The sequence below is a fragment of the Chlorella variabilis genome (genome assembly GCF_000147415.1).
Source record: "Chlorella variabilis unplaced genomic scaffold CHLNCscaffold_13, whole genome shotgun sequence".
Lineage (NCBI taxonomy): Eukaryota > Viridiplantae > Chlorophyta > Trebouxiophyceae > Chlorellales > Chlorellaceae > Chlorella > Chlorella variabilis.
The window spans coordinates 563328-582677 of NW_005435075.1; the positions used below are offsets into that span (position 1 = coordinate 563328).

Genomic DNA, 19350 nt, shown 5'->3' on the forward strand with positions numbered 1-19350 from the left:
GGCAGCAGCTGGGCCGCACCGCATCGTGTGCCGCGTGGTGGAGATCAAGCGGCCCTTTGGCGTGACCATGTACCGGCTGCGGAGCGGAGCTGGAGTGGTGGAGGGTATGCATCAGGCCAGCAGGCTATCTAAGGCGCCACCCAGCCTGGCCAGCGAGCTGACCTTCAGCGGCACGGCGCAGCGAGGAGTGCCTGTGGTGTCTCTCAATGTGGCGATGGCGGCGCAGCCCGGCGGCGGCAAGGCAGCCGTGCGCTGCGGCTGCCGCGGCGCCTGCACCCGGAACTGCAGCTGCAAGAAGAATGGTGCGCGGTGTGGGCGGCACTGTGGCTGTATAACCGGTAAGGGTGGCAATTGCAAGAACCATTGAAAAAGTGTGCCTTGTACGCTTTGCCGTCTCCGCTGGAAGGTGCTGCCGCCTGTGGCGGCTTCATATTTCCTGTTCATTTCTGTTGTTCGGTCTCTCTGTTCGTGTTGGTTGGCTTGTAAGAGTTGTATTTCTGACGCTAGAGAGGTGAGATGACAGCGGGAGCGTTGAAGCGTGCATGCCATCACGTGTGCAAGCAGCCCCGCTCCGCCCCGCTCAACCCTCAAACAGGGCTATATGGGGTCAGTTCACGTATGGGAGGGGAGCGCCGCGCGGGCTGCCAGGAGGGAGCGGGGGCGGGGGTTGCCCAATCGGGAGGGTGCCACATCAGGGGGCAACACATGCTGGTCACCCTTCTGCTTTCCCTCCGCAGGCTACAGCGCTGACAAAATCCCTAATGACAACCAGGACCTCACTTTTGACGGCGACCTGCACGACGTGGCGGTGCTGAAGCTGGCCAAGCCGGTCCCTGATGCCGTGACGGTCACCCTGGCGGATGGCTCGTTGGAGATGGAGCGAGGGCAGCGGCTGAAAGTGGTGGGGTGGGGCAAGACGGAGGCGGGCCAGTCCAGCCAAGTGTTAGAGTGAGTAGCGCGCCTGCAAGGATGTGGCGCGTGGCGCAGCTGAGGCGGAGGGCAGTCGGGTGGGATCAGGTGTGCAGCGCGTGCGTGCATGTTTGGGGGCCCACGCAGCCACTCTCAAAGAGCTGCCCACGACTTGCAAACTTTGCTTGAAGCTGTCGGACCGACACACCTGCCGGCAAGGCAGTGCCCACTCGCCTCCCCTTACCCGCGCCTCCCCTTCACCTCATCTACCTCGTCCTCCTCCCCTGCTGCCAGGCATGCCGATGTGGAGCACATGGCACCAAACCAGTGCCCTGCAGACTACAACGATGTGATGTGCGCCGGCAACACCGGGGCAAACACCTGCAATGGCGACTCGGGTGTGTTTCTGCCTTGTGGTGGAGGCTGGCGTGGCGTGCTGGCCTCTCCGCGCAGCTGCTGTGCTGGACGCACCCAGGACAGCCTTTGTTGGCACTCGCGCCTCCCACAACACCTGCTGCCGTGTTGTGGTACCTGCAGGTGGTCCGCTGCTGATGGAAGACCCCAAGAGCGGCGACTGGGTGCAAGTCGGCATCACCTCGCACGGCCCCGACTGCTTGACTGGCAACCCGATCCTGGCCTATGGTTTCTACAGCGACGTGCGGCTGTACCGCGAGGACATTCTAGCAACCCTGGCGGCGGCGGCACCGCCGCTGCAGGCGCCAGGCCCCAGCCCCGGCCCAAGCCCTGGCAACAACTTGACCGGGGGCACCACCACCGTCGCCACCGGAGAAACCTCCTCTTACGACAGCGGCGACTTCACCTGCCTGGATACCTTGAATGGGTTCCAGTCTGACACAGACCTGCAGGGCGGCAGCCTGACGATGAGCGACGACAGCGTTGTGAGCTCTGCCGGCCCCGAGGATTGCTGTCAGTCCTGTGCTCGAGTAGAGGCCTGCTTCGCTTGGACCTGGAGCGCCAGCAGCAGCAACGCCTGTGGTGGGCCCTGCTGCTTCCTTAAGGCAGCAGATGGCTGGTCGGCCGTGGCTGCCCCGGGCGCCATCTCTGGCGCCTGGTACAGATAGCTGCTGTTAGCTGGTACAGCGAGCAGTCAAAGGGCAATTCGCAGCAGACTGACCAGAGACAGCGACTGACAGCTCAGCTTGCACACGTTGCTATGTTTTTTCTCTTCTGGCATTTTCGCTCATGTGTATGAGAACTGGTGCTACGCTATTCCACGAACGGCACACACAGACGTTGCTGAACGAGCACATGCCAGCATTGCAGCAACATTGGATGGACAAAATTGCAGTTTGTTGCTTTGACACATGTCCCGTGAAATACTCAGTGCTTAAAGTGGCGCACGCCGGTGGTGAGCAGCGCCACGCCGTACTTGTTGCAGCACTCAATGGCATCGGCATCCCGCACGCTGCCGCCGGGGTGCACGATGGCGCCCACGCCCGCCTGGCACGCAATCTCCACGCTGTCGTTCCAGGAAAAAGGAAAGAAAGCATCAGACGCCAGCACTGAGCCCTGCGCAGGCCGAAAAAACGAAGTGGGGAAGGATATGGAGGTGTGAGAGAAACCGGGGGCAAGCACTGGCTGCTGGGCGGGGGAGGTGGTGAGCAGGTGGCGAGCCCGGTATTCTGGCTGGTGCCCCGTCAAACCTGCATTCCCCGCAGCAGCTCACAGCAGCCTCGCTCACCTTGACCTCCTCCCCCGCCTTCTCCAGCGCGATCTGCACGCTCTTCACGCGGTTGGGCTGCCCGCTGCCCATTCCCAGCAGCTTGCCACCCTTGGCCACAGTGATGGCATTGCTCTTCACGTGCTTCACACACAGCCTGCAAGGACGGCGAGGCGGGACACGGCATGGCAGGTTCAACCCTAGCAGCAGCTGCTGGCTTGCTGCTTTGGCCCAAGCACACAATCACCCACTCCCATGCCGGCTGCTTCGCCACAGGCGCCCAGCAGCATGCACCGCCGCCATTCAATAAGCTTTGCCTGCAGCCCCAGCCCCCAGCCCCAGCCAGCTCACCAGGCAAACTTGAGGTCCTCCAGCTGCTGCGGCGTGGGCTGCTTCTCGCTGACGCATGTAAACTCGATGCCCTGCGGCTGCAGCGAGTCGGCTTCCTGCTGCAGCCAGCCGGCGGCCACCTGGCGCAGCGAGCGGCCGCTAGGGGCGCGCGGCGCGGCCTCCAGGATGCGCAGCTGCAGGAGGCAGGATGTTGGAAAGATGATAGAGGGTGTGGGCCCCAGCCAGGGCAGCAAGTCCAGCAGAGCAGGCACTGCCCCGCCTTGCCCCACCTTGCCTTTCCCAGCTGCCCCCCACCCCCCACCACCACACACACACACGTCCCCAGCTCCACGGCCCTCCCCCTCACCGTCTTGCTCTTGCCCTTGAGCACCTCCAGCCCCTCGGGCGTGTAGCCGGGGGCAATCACAATCTCGTAAAACATGCGCGTCTCGCCGTCGGTGGGGCTGCGGAACTCGCGAATCTCGCGTGCCAGGTCGGCATCCACGGGCCTGCACGGCGCCACGTCAGCGGCGTACCAGGTCACGCAGGGCGGATCGCAGGGTCCCGAATCCACCACCACCACCATCCACCCACCCTACCAATGCCCGCAGCTCCTTGGGCCTCACCCCGCCACACTGCCCCACCCACCGGTTGAACGCCACGATGCCGCCAAAGGCGGAGATGGGGTCTGCGATGACTGCCAGGCGGTACGCCTCCAGCAGGTCGTCCCGGCTCGCCACGCCGCATGGGTTAGTGTGCTTCACAATCACGCAGGTGGGCTCCGCAAAGTCGCAGGCTGCGGGCGGAGCAGACAGGAAGGCAGGTGTAGGAGTTGCAGGCGAGGCAAGATCAAGGACCGGAGCCCGGGGCAGGTGCTGGCCGAAAAGCGGCAGCAGCGGCAGCAGCCACACTGGCTGCAAAGCAGAGACACACCCCCGCCAGAGCATCAACATCCACAATGCTGGTAAGCCAACCACCCCAGCAGCAGGCCCGCTCACCTGCCGAGTAGGCCGCGTCTGCGTCCAAATAATTGTTGTAGCTCATTTCCTTGCCGTGGTGCTGCACTGAGGTGGCCACGCCACCCTTGCCGTGCTCTGCACAGGCGTGGGGCCAGGGTAAGCAGTCGGCACTGTAACCCAGGCAGTGGCCGCCCATCTGGTCTGTTTCAACCAGGCTGCATATGCTGCACACACACACACAGGCCCACCTGCCAGCGAGGCGTCTGTGTAGAAGGCGGCCGCCTGGTGCGGGTTCTCTCCGTACCGCAACCCCTGAGCCAGCTTCATGGGCACGCTCAACTCGGGGGCGGGGCCCTCGCCCACCGCGCCCCACAGCCACTCCGCCACCGTGCTGCAGGCAGGGCAGGGGCAGGGGAGGGGGAGAAGGGGCCAAAAGGCTGGTCAGGGAATCGTCCGGCAGGCAGGTGTGTACCGCACTCAGCACTCTTGTCTCTGCCATTCCTGCTCCCTGGTGTCTTTGGCCCACCCGTGGGGGGGTAGGGGGGCAGGGGGGGGTACCACTCCCCAGCCCCCCATTTCCCACCCGCCATACCTGTCGTAGGTGGCGCAGTGTTGGAAGGCCTTCCAGGCGCAGCGCTTGCGGAAGGCCAGCGCATCGGCCGCGTCGGCGCCGCCGCCCAGCTGCACCAGCAGCTGGCTGTAGTCTGCTGGGTCTACCACCACCGTCACGTGCTCGTGGTTCTTGGCTGCGGCGCGGATCATGGCGGGGCCGCCAATGTCAATGTTCTCAACGGCCACCTGCAGGAGGGATGGAGGGACAAGCAACAGCAAGGTGCTTATCAGCGGCGAGGAGGCAACGAAGGGATGGGGTGCTGCGCCCATACGGCATGCAATGCTGATGGCGGCTGCCGCCCGCGCGCGAGCCAACGGGGCCTGCTGTCTGTTGGTGAATGGCAGGGACCCTGCCCCTCCAGTCCAGCTGGACCGTCCCCCAGCTGCACGCACCTCATACGAGGGCGCGTTGGCCGCGGTAACGGTCTGGCGGAAGGGGTACAGGTTCACCACCACAATGTCAATGGGGGTGATGCTGTGCTCGGCGATGGCCGACATGTGCTCCGGCAGGTCGCGGCGCGCCAGGATGCCGCCGTGCACGCCCGGGTGCAGCGTCTTCACGCGGCCTGCACGGTGGGAGCAGCGACGGGGCAGGGCAGGCAAGCTCGGCACAGCCTGCCTCCGCCAGCGCCCGGTGCGGGGAGGAAGCTTTTAGCTGATCGGCGATACTACATGCGGTGTGCCAGGCACGCACCGTCCAGCATCTCGGGGAAGCCCGTCAGCTCCTCCACCCGCTTTACCGCCACTCCCGCCTTCTCAATGGCCGTGGCCGAGCCGCCGGTGGACACAATCTCGTAGCCCAGTTCGGCCAGGCCCTGTGCAGTGGGTGGGGGTGGAGTAGGGGCGGGGACGGGTGCATGATGGGAGCAAGGCAAGGCGGACGGATGGCGGCGTTGTGGCATCACCGACGCTCTTGCTACCTACGGCCACCTCTTTATCCATATCAGGCACATTGTCAGCCCCTGCAGCAGCTGCTGCCTGGTGCCCTGCACCTACCTTGGCCAAAGCATCCAGATTGGTCTTGTCGGACACAGAGATGAGGGCCTTGCCCTTGCTGCCTGCAGCCGCCATCACCGCCGCCGCCGCCACCGCCGGCCGTGAGCTGCTGCGAGCTGCCTGCTGCTGCCTGCGGCAGCGCGGCCGCAAGATCGCATGCTGTGACAGCTTCCCCGAGGCGCTGGAGGGCTGCAACGGCCCTGGCTTCCCTCGCATCGTTCACCACCTTAACATGCACGATGCCAATATGCACAACATGCCATCGACATACCTGAGGGGCTGTGTGCTGCCAGCAAAGGCGGGCTCGCCGATGCACGTGATGTGATGAGCAGCTCGGGGTGCCAGGCGGCTGACTGCCCCGGTGGCAAGGACCGTCAGGCGGCCGCTCTGCACCAGCGAGGACTGCATGGTTCAAAAACAGAGGCAAGTGGCGGAGCATCCATGAAGCGCAGGCGCATTCCACTTCAGCCAGCGTGGTGCATGGGACCGCCTGGCAGCCCTCCCCACGCCATTCCAATCACCACAGACGACCACAAGGTCATCAACCAGCCCTGCAGGGTGTTCACCTTGGGGGAACTACTGCCGCGCTTGTGTTGCCGCCTGTCACTGCTCTACCGCGTAGCCCCTCGCCGACAGCAGCCTTGAAACCATACAGACGGTAAGATTCCACAAGCTGCCACCGCCCGATCACCCCGCCTCCCCCTCCCCTCTGCTGGGCCGTCAAGCTCCGCCCTATGAAGAAGGCACCGGTCCTCTGATCGCCTGTAACATGCCGCCGTGACACGCAGGCCGCCGGGCTGCAGCACCGACTGGACTCTGCCCACTCGCTCGTGGTCCGCTGCCGCCGCTCGCCCAGCGGCCGCTGCTGCGTATGGCCTACCCTCCCACTGCTGCGTCCAGCGCAGCAGGAGCAGCAGCAGCGACGAGGACTTGAGCTAGGAGCATGGCCCAGGAGGGGCACAACGGCAAGCGGGACAGAGATGCGGCGCTGACGTGGGACGTGCCGCCGGAGCTAGAAGAGGCGGACAAGGCGGCGGTGGCAGGGCGTCCCGCGTTTGCCGCTGTGGCGGGCAAACACCTCGAGGCGCTGGTGGCACAGCTGCTGGAGGCGGAGGGGCTGGATGGGGAGGGGCGCTGGGCGCCGCTGGTGTGCCAGCTGGCGCAGCTGGCGGCCTCTCTTCTGTCGCCCACCGCAGCGGTGGCATTTGGCAAGCTTGACCCGCGCTACTACATCAAGGTGAGCAGGGCCAGCAGCAGGGCCATGAGGCTTGGCGCAGCTTTACCTTGCCGAGGAGCCTGAGACTGCTGCTTGCAAGCGATGCTGCGTAGCAGCTGGCATGGTTGCCACCAGAGTGCTGCACGGAACTAGACGCCCCCACCTGCCCCTCCCCCCACTGTGCCGCCCTGACCCTTGCAGGTGAAGCGCCTGGTGACCCCCGACGCCGACCCTGCAGAGAGCGCAGTGGTGCAGGGCGTTGCGATGCGCAAGAGCTTGGCGCACAAGCGCATGCGCAGCAGCATCACGCAGCCCCGCATCATGCTGCTGGGCGGGAGTGTGGAGCCGCAGCTCTCGCGCGCCTCGCCCGGCTCCGCCGCCAGCAAGCTGTCCAGCTTCGATGCGCTGATGGACCAGGAGCAGCAGTACCTGGAGGCCGCGGTGGAGCGCATCGCCTCGTTCAGCCCAGATGTGCTGGTGGTGGAGCGCAGCGTGGGGCGGTGCGTGGCCGCCGCCGCTGTTCTGCTGCGCCCCAGGATTGGCATCGGAGGCTGTATAAGACTGCCTCCACTCGACTGCTGTTACCTTGCTGTGCTGCAGCAGGCATGCGCCGCTGCCTGAGCTGTTCCTGACTGCTGGTGCTGCTGCTGCTGCCGCGGCGCTCCTTGCCTGCAGGTATGCGCAGGAGGTGCTTCTGTCCAAGGACATTAGCCTGGTGCTCAACGTCAAGCGCGAACTGCTGGAGCGCCTCGCACGCTGCACGGGGGCACAGGTGAGGAGGGTATTAGGGCAGGTGGAGTGTTCGGCTTCGTGCATGCCGCTGGCGACTGCAGGCATCCAAGCTTTTGTGGCTGTTGTTTCCAGACCTTGGGGAGTGAGCCGCCTGAGCCCCTGCTTGCCGCAGGTGGCGCCCTCGCTGGACCAGCTGACCAGCCACTGCATCGGTCACTGCAAGGCCTTTGAGGTGGAAAGCCTGCAGCTGCCCGCCAACTCGACTTCAGCAGCGGCGGCTAGCACTGAAATCAGCCCCCGCGATTTGCCAGAGGTGAACACTGAATGTCGTGCTGCTGTTGTCGAGTGGCTGCTGTGTGCCCCTTGGATGCGGGAGAGGCAGCACAGGCAGCATGCTGTATTGCAGCTCAATTTCAGCAGCTCACGTTTGTTTTTGAGACGCACCTCTGGCATGGTCTGGTGCTCGCACAGGGGCACCTCGTGGCGGATGCTGCTGCGCTGCGCAAGGCGGCAGCGGCAGGGGCGGTGCAGCAGGCGGGCCCCCGCGCCGTCATGCTCTTCCGCGGCTGCCCCCGCCAGCTGGGCTGCACGATTCTGTTGCGCGGCAGCGACGCTGGAGAGCTGCGCCGCGTCAAGCGGGTGGCCACCTTTGCTGCCTATGCAGCCTACTGGGGCATCCTGGAGGCGGCCCTGCTGTCGGACCAGCTGGCGGCCGCGGCAGCCACGGTCCTGCCGGGCGGTGGGCAGCCAGACGCGGTGGCGGGCATGGCCGACGCCGTCGCCTCCACCTCCTACCTGGCCACCGCAGAGGCACGGGGCCGGCAGGCCATCCTCTCTGCCTCGGCCCATGTGTCCATAGTGCTGGAGCGGGGCACATCGGCATCCGAGCTGGACCTGCCAACAGCGGCGAGCAATGAGGAGCAGCATGGCAGCATCGGCATCGGCAACGGGGGCAGCGGGGTGTGGGAGGAGGATGCGCCAGACAGCCCCGCCTCCAGCGACAGCACCAACATGTGGGTCCTGCCGGCGGAGGCGGGAGCGGCCACCTTCACTGTTGCTGGCAGCCAAAGCCTGGGGGAGGCAGAGGAAGACCCGACACAGCGGCAGCAGCAGGCCGGCGAGTCGGAAGCAGGCACCCCCAAGGGCGGCAGCGCCAGTTCAGTGGGCCTGGGGGCTCCCGGCTCGCCGCAAGACCCGCTGCACTTGGCGGCCAAGGAGCTGGCGCTGCGGCAGCTGCAGCTTACGGGCAGCGAGCCCCCAAGCCCTGCAGCTGGAGCAGAACCCCTAGGTGCAGCCCCAGACCCGGGAGACGCGTCACCAATTGAGCAGCAGGGCGCGCCCGGCGGCAGCAGCAGGGACACCGAGCGTGCGGCGGCGCAGCTTTCACGCCGCGCCTCTGTTGTGTCCTCCCAGCAGCTTGCAGCGGCCGATGCGGTGGCATTAGCGCATGAGCCCAGTGGCCAGGCGGTCCCCGCCGCCCCCGGCATGCTCATAAGCCGCAGCCAGCAGCTGTGGCTGGCCATCTCCTGCAAGAATCCGGCCAAGGCCATCCTCTGCGAGCCTTCACATGCCCACTGCATGGAGTTCTATGCCGACACGGGTAAGTGCATGGTCTAGTTCGGTGCCCAACTTGTATGTAAGGGTGGGTGCAGGTGGCGGGGCATGTGTGAGGGAGGCTGAGACATGCAGCTAGTCATGCGGCTGTCATCAAGCCTTGCCCAATTGAGCCATTCCGTGCTAATCCGTGTGCCTGCCCTCTGCTGCCTTGCAGACCTGCCCCTGGCAGCCTTCATCAGCGCCGCGGCGCCACCCAACCGCAAGTGTCCGCACCCGCAGTGTGGCGACGGAGCGCCTCTGCACCTGCGCAGCTTCATGCACGGCAACGGGCTGGTCACTCTGTCCAGCGTGCGCCTGCCAGCTGGCAAGGAGCTGCCCGAGGGTCGCGTCTGGATGTGGCTGCGGGTTATTGCAGCCGCTAATGGTGCCGAGGGCGCGGCGGCGGCGCGGCGTGTTCCGCTGTCTTCCGAAGCTGCCTGTCTCTCCTTTGCGCATCTGCTCAGCCTGCTACTGGATGCACGGCACCTGTCGCTGGGCGGCATGTCGCTGCAGCGAGACTTTGTGCGGTACCTGGGCTCTGGATCCACCCTGCTCTGCCTGCACTACTCCCCGGCGCCCCCCTACATCGTCAACATGCCTCCACGCCAGGTGGAGCTGCTGCCGGAGATGGAGGACGAGTGGCTGCAGGAGGAGATCAAGCAGCTCACAGAGGTGGGTGGTTGGGCGGGCGGTGTTGATTGGTGTTGTGGCTGGCTGGCTGCATGCTGCGCAGTTTTTGTATGCACCTCTGCCCCCATCATGGTGCCTTGCCTGTTGCAGGAGGCAGACGAGGCATTTGGTGCCATTGAGTACGCGCTAGGCGAGCAGCTGCGCGTGCTGGAGGGATCTGCCGAGCCGGAGCCTGAGTTTGCACAGATGTGGCTCGACACGCTGGCTGATACCCGCGCCACCTTCCTAGACACGGTGGGTTGGTGGGCTGACCATGCGGGTGGGCCGGTACTGCAAGAAGCTGTGTTTGGATTTGCCTCCCATTTGGCTGTCAAAGTTGTTTCTGGCCGCCTCAGTGCTGCTCTTCGCCATTCCTGCCTTGGCTGCTGCAGATCCAGGACACAATTACTCAATTAGACAGCAGCCCGCGTGCAGGCGGCAGCAGTGAAGAGCAGCAGCAGCAGCAGGCCGGCCCTGCAGTGAGCGTTGTATGGGAGCTGAACCGGCTGCGCAGCCTGCTGGCGGCCGTGGTGCTGCAGTGGGCGACGTGCCTGCACGAAGGAACGCCCAGCAGCCACGCCGCACCGCCCAGCGGCGCCAGCGCTCTCACCACCGTTCTGCAAAGCCGGCGAGCGGCAGCAGGCCACAGCCGCAACGTCAGTGGGGAGGTGCTGCCTACATCGAGTGTGGCAGCAGCAGCAGACAGGGAACCGGCTGTCTTGTCACAGGCTGATCTCTCGCCTTCTCCTTTCAGCCAGCAGCCCACGGACCAGAATGCAGCAGAGGAGCAGCCCCTGCCTGCAGCAGCAGAGCCAGTCCTGCAGCAGCAGCAGCAGCAGCAGCAAGCTGCTCTAGACCAGACGCAAAGGCAGGCACCTGTGCCAATGCAGATGCAGCGCAGGGACAGCACAGCCAGCTTGGGACGCCAGTTTATCGAGGCGTCAGCAGCAGCAGGTGGCCCTCCACAACCCTCTGCCTCCAGCGAGCTCAACTTTGGGGCGCCCTCGCTGCATGGCGAGGACGTCGGCAGCCTGGCCAACAGCCCGCACAGCAGCATTCCGATTGCGCCCCCTGCCTTCATCCCAACTGGCCTGGTGGCACGTTACATCGCCATGTTTGACCAGAGCCGCGACGGCGGCCGCAACGGCGGCAGCAGCAGCAGCAGCCCTACCGGCAAGGCGATGCGGTCGCAGCGCACGCACGACTGGGTACAGGCAGCGGATTCTGAGGCAAATGCCCTGCAGGCAGCAGCGGGCGTGGCGAGCAGCCCGGCCACGGCAGCTGACATATCTGGGCCGACTGAGGGCGGCGGGAGCAGCGGCGATGGCGATAGTGTTGCAGCCAGCGACAAAGCTGACCTTGGCAGGCAGCAGCAGCAGCTTTCCCCGCCACAGCAGCAGGGACAGGGGCAGCGCCCTTCTTTCTTCAGGCTGGACCTCACCAACCCTGACCCGGAGCTGGTCCAAGCGCTCACCCCCAAGCACCGCAGCACCGCAGGTACTACGCTGCGGCAGTCACGTTGGTGCTTGGCTGCATAGCTGCCACAATACTGGCTCACTGATGCAGGTCATGCTTATCACCCCTCCTGCCTGCAGATGAGGCTGAAGCCGAGGCACCCCCAAGCCTTCCTGGCAGGACCGCCAGTCGGCTGGAGCAGCTGTCTGCACGCCTGGGCCGTATGTCGCTCACCAAGAGCTTTACTGAGCGGCGGCGCAGCTCCATCAGTGGCTGTCCACTGGGCCACGCACAGTCTGCAGACTCGCCATCCCTGCTGCAGCAGCTGGATGTGGTGGCAGAGCAGCAGCAGCTAGCACAGGTGCAGCAGCAGCAGGCACAATTGTCGCAGAGGCCTCAACAGGATTGGGCACCTGTTACAGTGATGCCTGCACCAGCAGCAGCGGCAGCGGCAGATGCGGCGGCTCAGCAGGGCTCGACACTGGCGGCTGAAGAGTCGGCAGCTGAAGGGGTGCCGCTGGCAGGCGAGATCTCAGCCAAGGACAGTGCCAGCCACTGGGATGAGTGGAGCACGCTGCTGGTCGAGGGAGGGCCTGGACCACCAGACGCCGGCGAAGGCGATGGCGGCGGCGGCGGCGGCGGCGATAATCGGCTGCCGTTGGCGGGGGGCAGCAGCGGTATCGCATCCCCACTGCGCACAGCCGCGTCTGGCAGGCAGGATGCCATTTCCAAGCTGCAGGAAGCACCCATGCCTCCGGATCTGTCTCTGCCCAGCGGGTTACAGCAGGATGCGCGCGAGGATGAGCAGCCTGAGGCCGTGGTAGCACCTGCGGTCACGGCCACATCAGCAGCTGCCGCACCCACAGTAGCTGTTGGGGCCGTGGCACCTGTGGCAGCGATTCCAGCAACATTAGCGGCGGCGGCGGCAGCAGCAGTTCCAGCGGCCTCAACGGCAGTAGCAGCGGCCGCCGCGCTGCCGCCGCCATCGCGCACCCAGTCATTTGCCTCCAGCTCCCGCAGCCTCCTGCCTGCGCCAGCAGCTGGCGGTGCAGGCAGCGGCGCGCCATCGCCGCCTTTGGCATCCGAGAAGGCCCCCAGCAAGCTGATGCAGCTGCTGGGCAAGCTGCGCAGCGAGCTGGCGCCGGGGCACATGCCGCTGACGGCAGGCAAGGTGGAGCTGAGCGGCCGCGCGCTGCTGCCGGGGGGCGCCGATGGTATGCGAGTGGCGGTGTTTGACGACGAGCCCACCTCCATCATCGCCTACTTCCTGGCTACCAAGTGAGCGGGCAGTGGAGCATGGGCTGTGGTTGGGATGGGGTGGTGGAGAGAGATTGTGGGTGTGTGATGACAGACAGCGTGACAGCCTGTCGTTTATGGGTGGTCGACGCCGGCAGTGCCTGCTCAGTTGACCGGCATCTTGTCCCTGGCTGTACTGGCATACCGCAGGGAGTACCAGCAGTATCTGCATGATGCTGTGGCCACCGTCCTGTTTGGCGAGGCACGGCACCGCACCGGCGGTCTGGCATCCTCGGCAGCAACAGACGCTGCGGCTGGCGGCGCAGATGGCGAGCAGGGCGCGGCGGCCATGCCGGGATCCTGGCAGTCGCTACCAAGCTCACCCCGCCGCGGCAGCCGGCGCAGCAGCCTGGTGCCCGGCCTGCAGCATCAGCAGCAGCATGGACTTACAGCTGCAGGGGCTCCCTTGGTGGGAGGAGCTGCAGCAGCAGATGCGGTGCCTCTGGAAGCGGCGGTGGCAGCAGCTGGCGCAGGTGGGGTGGGGGCGCCAGGGCCAACGGCTGCTCAGCTGCCATCCCACAGCCGTGCTGTGAGCCAGGAGGAGCTGGCGGCGGAGCAGAGCGGCGACTGGCAGGTGCTGTTCCATGAGCAGCAGCTGGACTGCCAGCTGGCGCTGGAGGATCCTTCGCCCGGAATGCCCTGGGGCCGCGCCAAGTTCCAGGCAAGGCAGTGCGGGGCTGGGCAGACTGGATGGCTCGGGCTGGATGGCTCTCAGAGGCCAACGAGAGAGGTGAAGGGAGTGGAGCAATGCATGCGCAGCCTCACGCTTGCGCCTTGTTGTGCCCGATCCCTCTTGCAGATCATCGCCTACTACGCTCCCCAGTTTGCGGAGCTGCGGCGGCGGTGCGTGGTGGGCGGCGAACAGGCCTTCCTGGCCTCCATCAGCCGCTGCCGCAAGTGGGCCACCCGCGGCGGCAAGTCGGCCGCCTACTTTGCGCGCTCCTGCGACAAGAGGTGTGCGGCGTGCTTGCTGCTGCTGCAGTCCGCAGCCACCCTCCGCTTGCCTTGCCATCCACGGCCCATCCATTGCGTCCCAAGATCGTTTCCCTCTGCCGTCTGGCGGTGCCGTCCACCCTGCTTCCTGTACCGTGCGTACCCGCCGCAGATACATCGTGAAGCAGCTGTCCCGCAGCGAGCGGCAGTCGTTTCTGGAGTTTGCCCCCGACTACTTCCGCTACGTGGCCACCATGCTGCACCGCGGCCAGGACACGTGCCTGGCCAAGGTACTGGGTGTATACCAGGTGCGGGGGGGGGGGGGGGGCGTGCACGGGTGCTGCCCCTTTTCAGTTGTGTGTTTTGTTTGCCAGGCGAGATGTAGGGCAAGGGACAAGGAGATGGTGTGATAATGGCGGTGCATGTAGCGCCTTTCCCTTGCCCTGGTGTGCCCTTGCTGGCCGCTTGCCCCCACCCGGCCGCTGCATCTCTGTGCCCGCCCCTGCCCCTGCAGGTGTCTGTGCAGTACACTGGCGGCCGCGGGGCGCCCGCCGTGCCCCCTTTCGGCGGCAAAGAGGGAGTCATGGACCTGCTGGTCACCGAAAATGTGTTCTATGGGCGGGACACCCAGGTAAGGAAGGAATCGTGTTCTGAACCCATCTTTGTTTATTTTGTTGGGGACTCCTGCCTGAGCCGACCTCAATGGATGCCAAGCCAGGCCATGCGCCCCAGGTGTTTGTGTATCCGCAGCTGCTGCCGCAACCAGGGGGTGCTCCGCCTTTGTGTTCTTGCGCTTCTCAGGTGTCACGCATCTATGACCTCAAGGGTAGCCAGCGGGACCGGTACGCGGCAGACAACCCCGCAGTGGCAGGTGCGGAGCAGCCCCCAGGCTGCTGTAGTGGGGATTTCAGTTGCTGCGCCACCTGCGCTGGCCTGCCGACTGCTGTTGACCCTCGTTGCCTCCCTGCTGACCTACCGGCCTGCTCCCCTGCTGCTGTGCTCCCGCTGCAGGCGCAGTGCTGCTGGATGAGAACCTGAAGGAGCTCAACCTCACCTCACCCACGCTGGTGGGGCCACGTACCTTTGCACGCCTGCAGCGTGCGCTGTGGTCAGGTGGGTGCCGCCCCCCCCCCCCCCCGGCTGTTGCAGCTAATGAACTTGCCTGTGTGGCTTCCCACAGGTTGGCGCAGGCACATTGCCTGCTCTGGCCCCAACCAGCGTTCGTGTCATTTTGACGCTTTTCTTCTGGCCTCCTGTTTCCTGCAGACACCAGCTTCCTGGCGGGGCTGGGCGTGATGGACTACTCGCTGCTGGTAGGGGTGGACAAGCAGCGGCAGGAGCTGGTGGTGGGCGTCATCGATTACATACGCCAGGTGAGGTCACACTAACTGGCTGCCGCAGCAGAGCAGGAGCATTCACCGGGGTGAGCATAACTGTTCTAACCAGCGGCAGGTATGCTGGTGGAATTGGAGTGAACGTCGGAGTATGGTGCCGTGACACCGCCCGACCAATGCGTGCTTCGCCCTCGGCCTGCGCCGCCTGCAGTACACCTGGGACAAGCAGGTGGAGACGTGGGTCAAGAAGAGCGGCATCCTGGGCGGCGCGGGCAAGGACCCAACCGTCATCTCGCCCAAGCAGTACAGCCGTCGCTTCAGGTGGGCAGGCTGCTGTTTTCAAGCGGGTGGGAGGGCGGGCCGGCGCAGCTGCCGCAGCGATAGATTTGGTGTCAGTGTCGGGCGGCTTTGCCCTAGCCAAGTGGCCTATTTGTGTGGCTGCTCCCACAGGATCGCCATGTCCTCCTACCTAACTGTTGTGCCTGCCTGGGAGCCCCCCGAGCCGCCGCTGGACCCCGATGCCATGTGACCTCCCTTGTTTTGTTGCCTGTTTGGACTGCGGCGCTCGTCTTGCGGCCGCATGCTCCTGTCGCCCACCCAACCTGACTTGTCCACGCAGCGTTTGACAGACAAGGCAGCATGACGCCCTGCAGCTGTAGATCATCCATGACCGTTGAGAGCAGAGCGCACTTGCTTGTAGCTTCAGGCATTGCAGTCGGCAACAACTCGGGCTGTCGTGCATTATGCCATTCCCTTCCTCTTCCCTGCCCCAAGCCTTTGCGGCCATGCTGCCTCCCTCGCATTTGCTGCACCCAGGCCATTCTTATCTGCGCTGTACTCTCCCATCTGCCCCTGGCCAGCCGCCACCTCCACAGGCTGTGTGTGTCAGTCGTTTTGCATAGGGCACCGGTTTCCTGCCCCTGGCACTTTATGGCCTGTAAAGCTACTCTGCTTTTGCCGGAATTGCTGTCCTAGCCTTTACCTGATTGGAGACTTTCCATTGCATTCAATTCGGCAACAGCCTGGTGGCGGCGACAGGCAGGCGGCAGCCAGGGGTCCTTGCGGAGCCACCCCTGTATTAGCCGCTGTGCCAGGCATGCAAGTATCTCTTCTGTTTGCATAGCACGCCCAACACGCTACCTCTAATAGCTATGAAGACCCTGAACGCACAGCTGTGCATCGTCACGGGCCCCTCTGGGTCGCACGTGCTATGAGTGCTATGGGGTGATGCTGCACGTCACAACATCGCTTTCAGCCCATCTGCACGCAAATAAGCCGAGTTGTCACAGAATCGAGCAAAAGGGGTGTGGAGGTGCCGCTAGCCTTTTGCCCCTTCTTCCTCGAGACCCGCCGTGGCGTCATCTGAAGGCGAGCTCTTTTCCGCTTCCTTGCGCTCAGCCTGGAGCTCGAGTGGCACCTCCGGCCGTAGGGTTGCAGCAGGGTGGCGGGCGGGGGCCATCGGCTCTCCCACCGGGGCAGTCTCCCCACGGGGGCTGCTGCCGGTCTGGTGCAGGCCCGAAGCAAGCCGTCTAAGCGTCTCGACGAGGCCGCAGCACGCCGCAGGCAAGGCGAGCCGTTGGCAAGTGGCACTCGAGATGATAAACGTGTCTGGCCACAATGCCAACTCCCTCATCGAGCTGGAGGGTCTGTTGAGCATGGATGGGACGCCACACGAGTGAGTTGTACGGATTCATCAGCGAACGGCCTCGCGCTCCGCCTGGCGCGCCTGCGCAGGCTTACTCATGCTCTGGGCCACCCAGCGCTGCTGCTTGGCCGGACACCCAACCCTTCTCTGTCCAGCCTGCCTGTCCCTGGGATTCGCTTTGGTGCCGAGGCTGGCGGAGAGGCCTCTATGTTGGTGAAAGTCGAGCTTCGGTTCATCAATGAGGGCCAAATCTGCATGGTGATCATCCGCTTTCCACCTGGCTTTGTCCATGCAGGCGAGTCCCCGTCGACGATTATTTCAGCCATTATTTGGAGGGTCTGTCGTCTCTAGCAGCACAGAAGGCCGTCCCTGGTGCGCCCCTGCTTGCAGTTGCCCCGGCTTCGTTGCGAGCCGCCATGCCACAGGGCAGATAAGAAAACGCACCCAACTCCCCTTCACCTGCCCATCCCTGCCACGCTGCCCGCAGCAAACACAGGCCGCTCTGACAGTGCATGCCTGTCCAACTCCTGCACCCCTCCGGTGTCCGGCTCAGAGGCTCCGGCGTGCAGCATGATGATTGCAGCAGGCAGCTTGCCTTCCTCGGTGCAGATGCAGCCCATGCCACCGCAGGTGGCCACGGCAGCGGGCGGGGCCGCCCCCTGGGCGCTGCCGCTTATGCCGGGCATGATGATGATGCAGCCAGGCGGCCCCACGGTGGCAGCCATGCCCCTTATCCCTCTGCTTGGAGGCATGCCCATGATGGCAGTTGGCAAGCAGCAGCAGCCGGCAGCCGGCAAGAATGGCATCAGTGGCCGCCAGCACCAACGCCAGGCCACTAATCGCGAGGCACAGAAGCGCTACCGCGAGCGGCAGAAGGCGCGGCTGCTGGAGATGCAGGTTGCCATCGACTCGCTGACGCGCCAGCTGGCGCAGCACCAGAAAGTGCAGAGCCAGAACCTGAAGCTGGAGGTGGGTGATGGGTCGGTGGCAACTGATTGGGTCGGCGAGGCACCGCTGGATTGCCATGGTAGCAGCTGCCCATGCGGCTACAGGCGCCTCTTGCAGCCATCCGGGTGATGCCAATGTGGGCCCTGGTTTCACTTTCTCTGGTTCTGCTTCCGCAGCTTCCATCACTTTCCCACTCCCCCACACACGCCCTTCGCCTGCCCTCGCCAACCTGCAGGAGCAGCACTACCGTCTGCAGGCACAGCTGGCAAGGATTGAGAATGAGGCGGAGGCTCTGCAGTGGCAGCGGCAGCAGCAGCAGCATGAAGCGCGGCAGTTGTGCCGCAATGGCCGCTGCAGGGCCGCCAGCCCAGAGGCAGCAGTGGCTGTTGATGAGTCGAGCCGAGAGGGGCGGCAGCAGGCGGAAGGCGCTCCGCAGCAGCCAGCAGAGCAGGCAAGGCAGGATTCCTCGGTGGCCGGCTCAGCCGTGGGGGAGCGGCACGACTCTGCCGGCAGCCTGCCCACAGACAGTGACGCTGTGTTTGGCAGCGCCGAGGCAGCGGCGGCCACAGCTGGCCAGCACAACGGTAGCGCCACCGAGCAGCTGGCGGCAGCAGCGGCAGCCGCAGCAGCTGAGGCTTTGGGGGAACCGACGGTGGGCATGTATGGGGAGCCGCCGCCTCACGAGGCGTTTGATGACCTGCTTGCTCGCTTCCAGGCGCAGGTGCGAGTAGCGTCCAATGATTGCAGCCAGGTGGAGAACAAGAGCACCATCCTCGTCAATGGCCTGCGGCTCCGGCTGCGGCCCGCCTTACCGAGTCTCCTTGCGTCCCCATTGTGCTCGATGATGCAACTGCAGGTGAACAAAGTGAAAGACTTTCTGGCCGAGCAGCGGCTTTGCAACCACAACCCCTCTGGTGAGCCAGGCCAAGCGCGCGCTAGCCCCAATTTGGGTGATGCAGGCTTGTGGATGTGGCGTCCTGCATACGGCCTGGCGGTGCCCTGGTGGTCTTGTTACTCACGGCATTCCGGCTCCCTGGCTGCAGCGCTGGTGCTCAGCACGGCCACGCGCGGCCAGCTGTTTGCACTGATGCAGGAGAGCCTGGGCATCTGCCGCGACCTGCTGCGTGTGGGTGAGTGCGTGGCCCCAGGGGCTCTGAGTTCTCGAGAGGGCCAGGGCAGGCGCATGTGCATGCACGTGTGTGCTTGCCGCCGGCACGCTGATGGGAGAAGTGCGAAGGCTGGCTGCTGCTCGCCCTTTCCGCAGAGGGCGTGGAGGTGATCAACATGCTGGTCGCCAACGAGGAGACGATGGGCGTGGCAGCAGAGCCGGGCAGCCATGTACGCCGCAAGTGGCTGCACGTCATCCAGGTCCGCACCAGGGTCGGTGGTGCGGGACAGTAAGGCTGGCCACCCAATCGGCTGACACATGCGGCAGCCTGCTTGGTCCCAACAGCCACCTCTGCTGCAAAGCCTGCAGGTACTGCAGCTGACCCCCGAACAAAAGCAGCAGTTGATGCTGCAGCGCAGTGCGCACCTGGCCCTCATGCGCCGCATCTATCAGCAGCGCCAGCAGCTCAACATGCAGGCCATGTCCCTCATGCTGCTGGGCCCCAGCAGCATGATGCCCAGCAGCGACAGCGCCGCAGCCGGCACCGGCAACGCAGTGGTCCGCGCAGCCAGCAGCGCGCAGGCTGCCAAGCTGGCCGGCGTTCTGAACCTTGTCAAGGAGAACCTGAGGCGGGAGCAGCGTGCGGCAATGGAAATCAACTCGTGGTGAGCAGTTGGCACAGGAAGCTTGGCAGAGCGACACGCTGTTGGCGACCCCACTTGGAACCTGCACGGGGCTTTCTGGCCTGCGTCCCCTGAGCTGTGCAGCCCCCCCGGCTTTGCCCTCTGCTGCAGCACCCTGTCCCGCATCCTCACCCCCGTCCAAGCTGCACTGTACATCTGCGAGGCCTATCCGATTCCGCCGGGGCGAGATCGCGCCGGAATTCGCGGGTCGACAGCCCGTACCGCCGCCGCGTACCGCCCGCCGCCTC

General features: G+C 65.1%; 4 protein-coding genes across 4 annotated transcripts in view; 3 read left to right on the plus strand and 1 right to left on the minus strand.

Moving 5' to 3' along the window:
- Positions 1-2132, plus strand: part of CHLNCDRAFT_58154 (hypothetical protein) — a gene marked incomplete at its 5' end in the record, with an annotated part of 4988 nt that extends 2856 nt beyond the window's left edge. Inside the window, 3 exons of the mRNA XM_005846548.1 lie at positions 738-948; positions 1204-1307; positions 1447-2132. Of these exons, the coding sequence (XP_005846610.1) occupies positions 738-948; positions 1204-1307; positions 1447-1991 (860 nt within the window). The 3' untranslated portion in view covers positions 1992-2132. The remainder of the gene's footprint in view (positions 1-737; positions 949-1203; positions 1308-1446) is intronic.
- Positions 2133-2250: 118 nt separating this feature from the next.
- Positions 2251-5562, minus strand: CHLNCDRAFT_24638 (hypothetical protein; the record flags this gene model as incomplete). The annotated part of the gene is made up of 11 exons (XM_005846692.1): positions 2251-2439; positions 2612-2747; positions 2942-3114; positions 3288-3429; positions 3569-3716; positions 3919-4014; positions 4128-4270; positions 4472-4677; positions 4885-5057; positions 5186-5306; positions 5488-5562. The coding sequence occupies 11 exons, from the start codon at positions 5560-5562 to the stop codon at positions 2251-2253; spliced, it is 1602 nt and encodes a 533-aa protein (XP_005846754.1).
- Positions 5563-13554: 7992 nt separating this feature from the next.
- CHLNCDRAFT_24552 (hypothetical protein) lies at positions 13555-15247 on the plus strand (the record flags this gene model as incomplete). The annotated part of the gene is made up of 6 exons (XM_005846549.1): positions 13555-13692; positions 13911-14015; positions 14186-14255; positions 14396-14497; positions 14651-14757; positions 14930-15247. Coding segments are annotated over 6 exons (840 nt in total), but the record flags the coding sequence as incomplete, so codon positions are not given.
- A 1066-nt stretch (positions 15248-16313) lies between these two features.
- On the plus strand, positions 16314-19088 carry CHLNCDRAFT_135224 (hypothetical protein; the record flags this gene model as incomplete). The annotated part of the gene is made up of 8 exons (XM_005846550.1): positions 16314-16393; positions 16659-16735; positions 16851-17332; positions 17547-18032; positions 18168-18225; positions 18355-18441; positions 18576-18679; positions 18789-19088. 8 exons carry the CDS (start codon positions 16314-16316, stop codon positions 19086-19088), a joined length of 1674 nt encoding a protein of 557 aa, XP_005846612.1.
- Between the last annotated feature and the right edge of the window lie 262 nt (positions 19089-19350).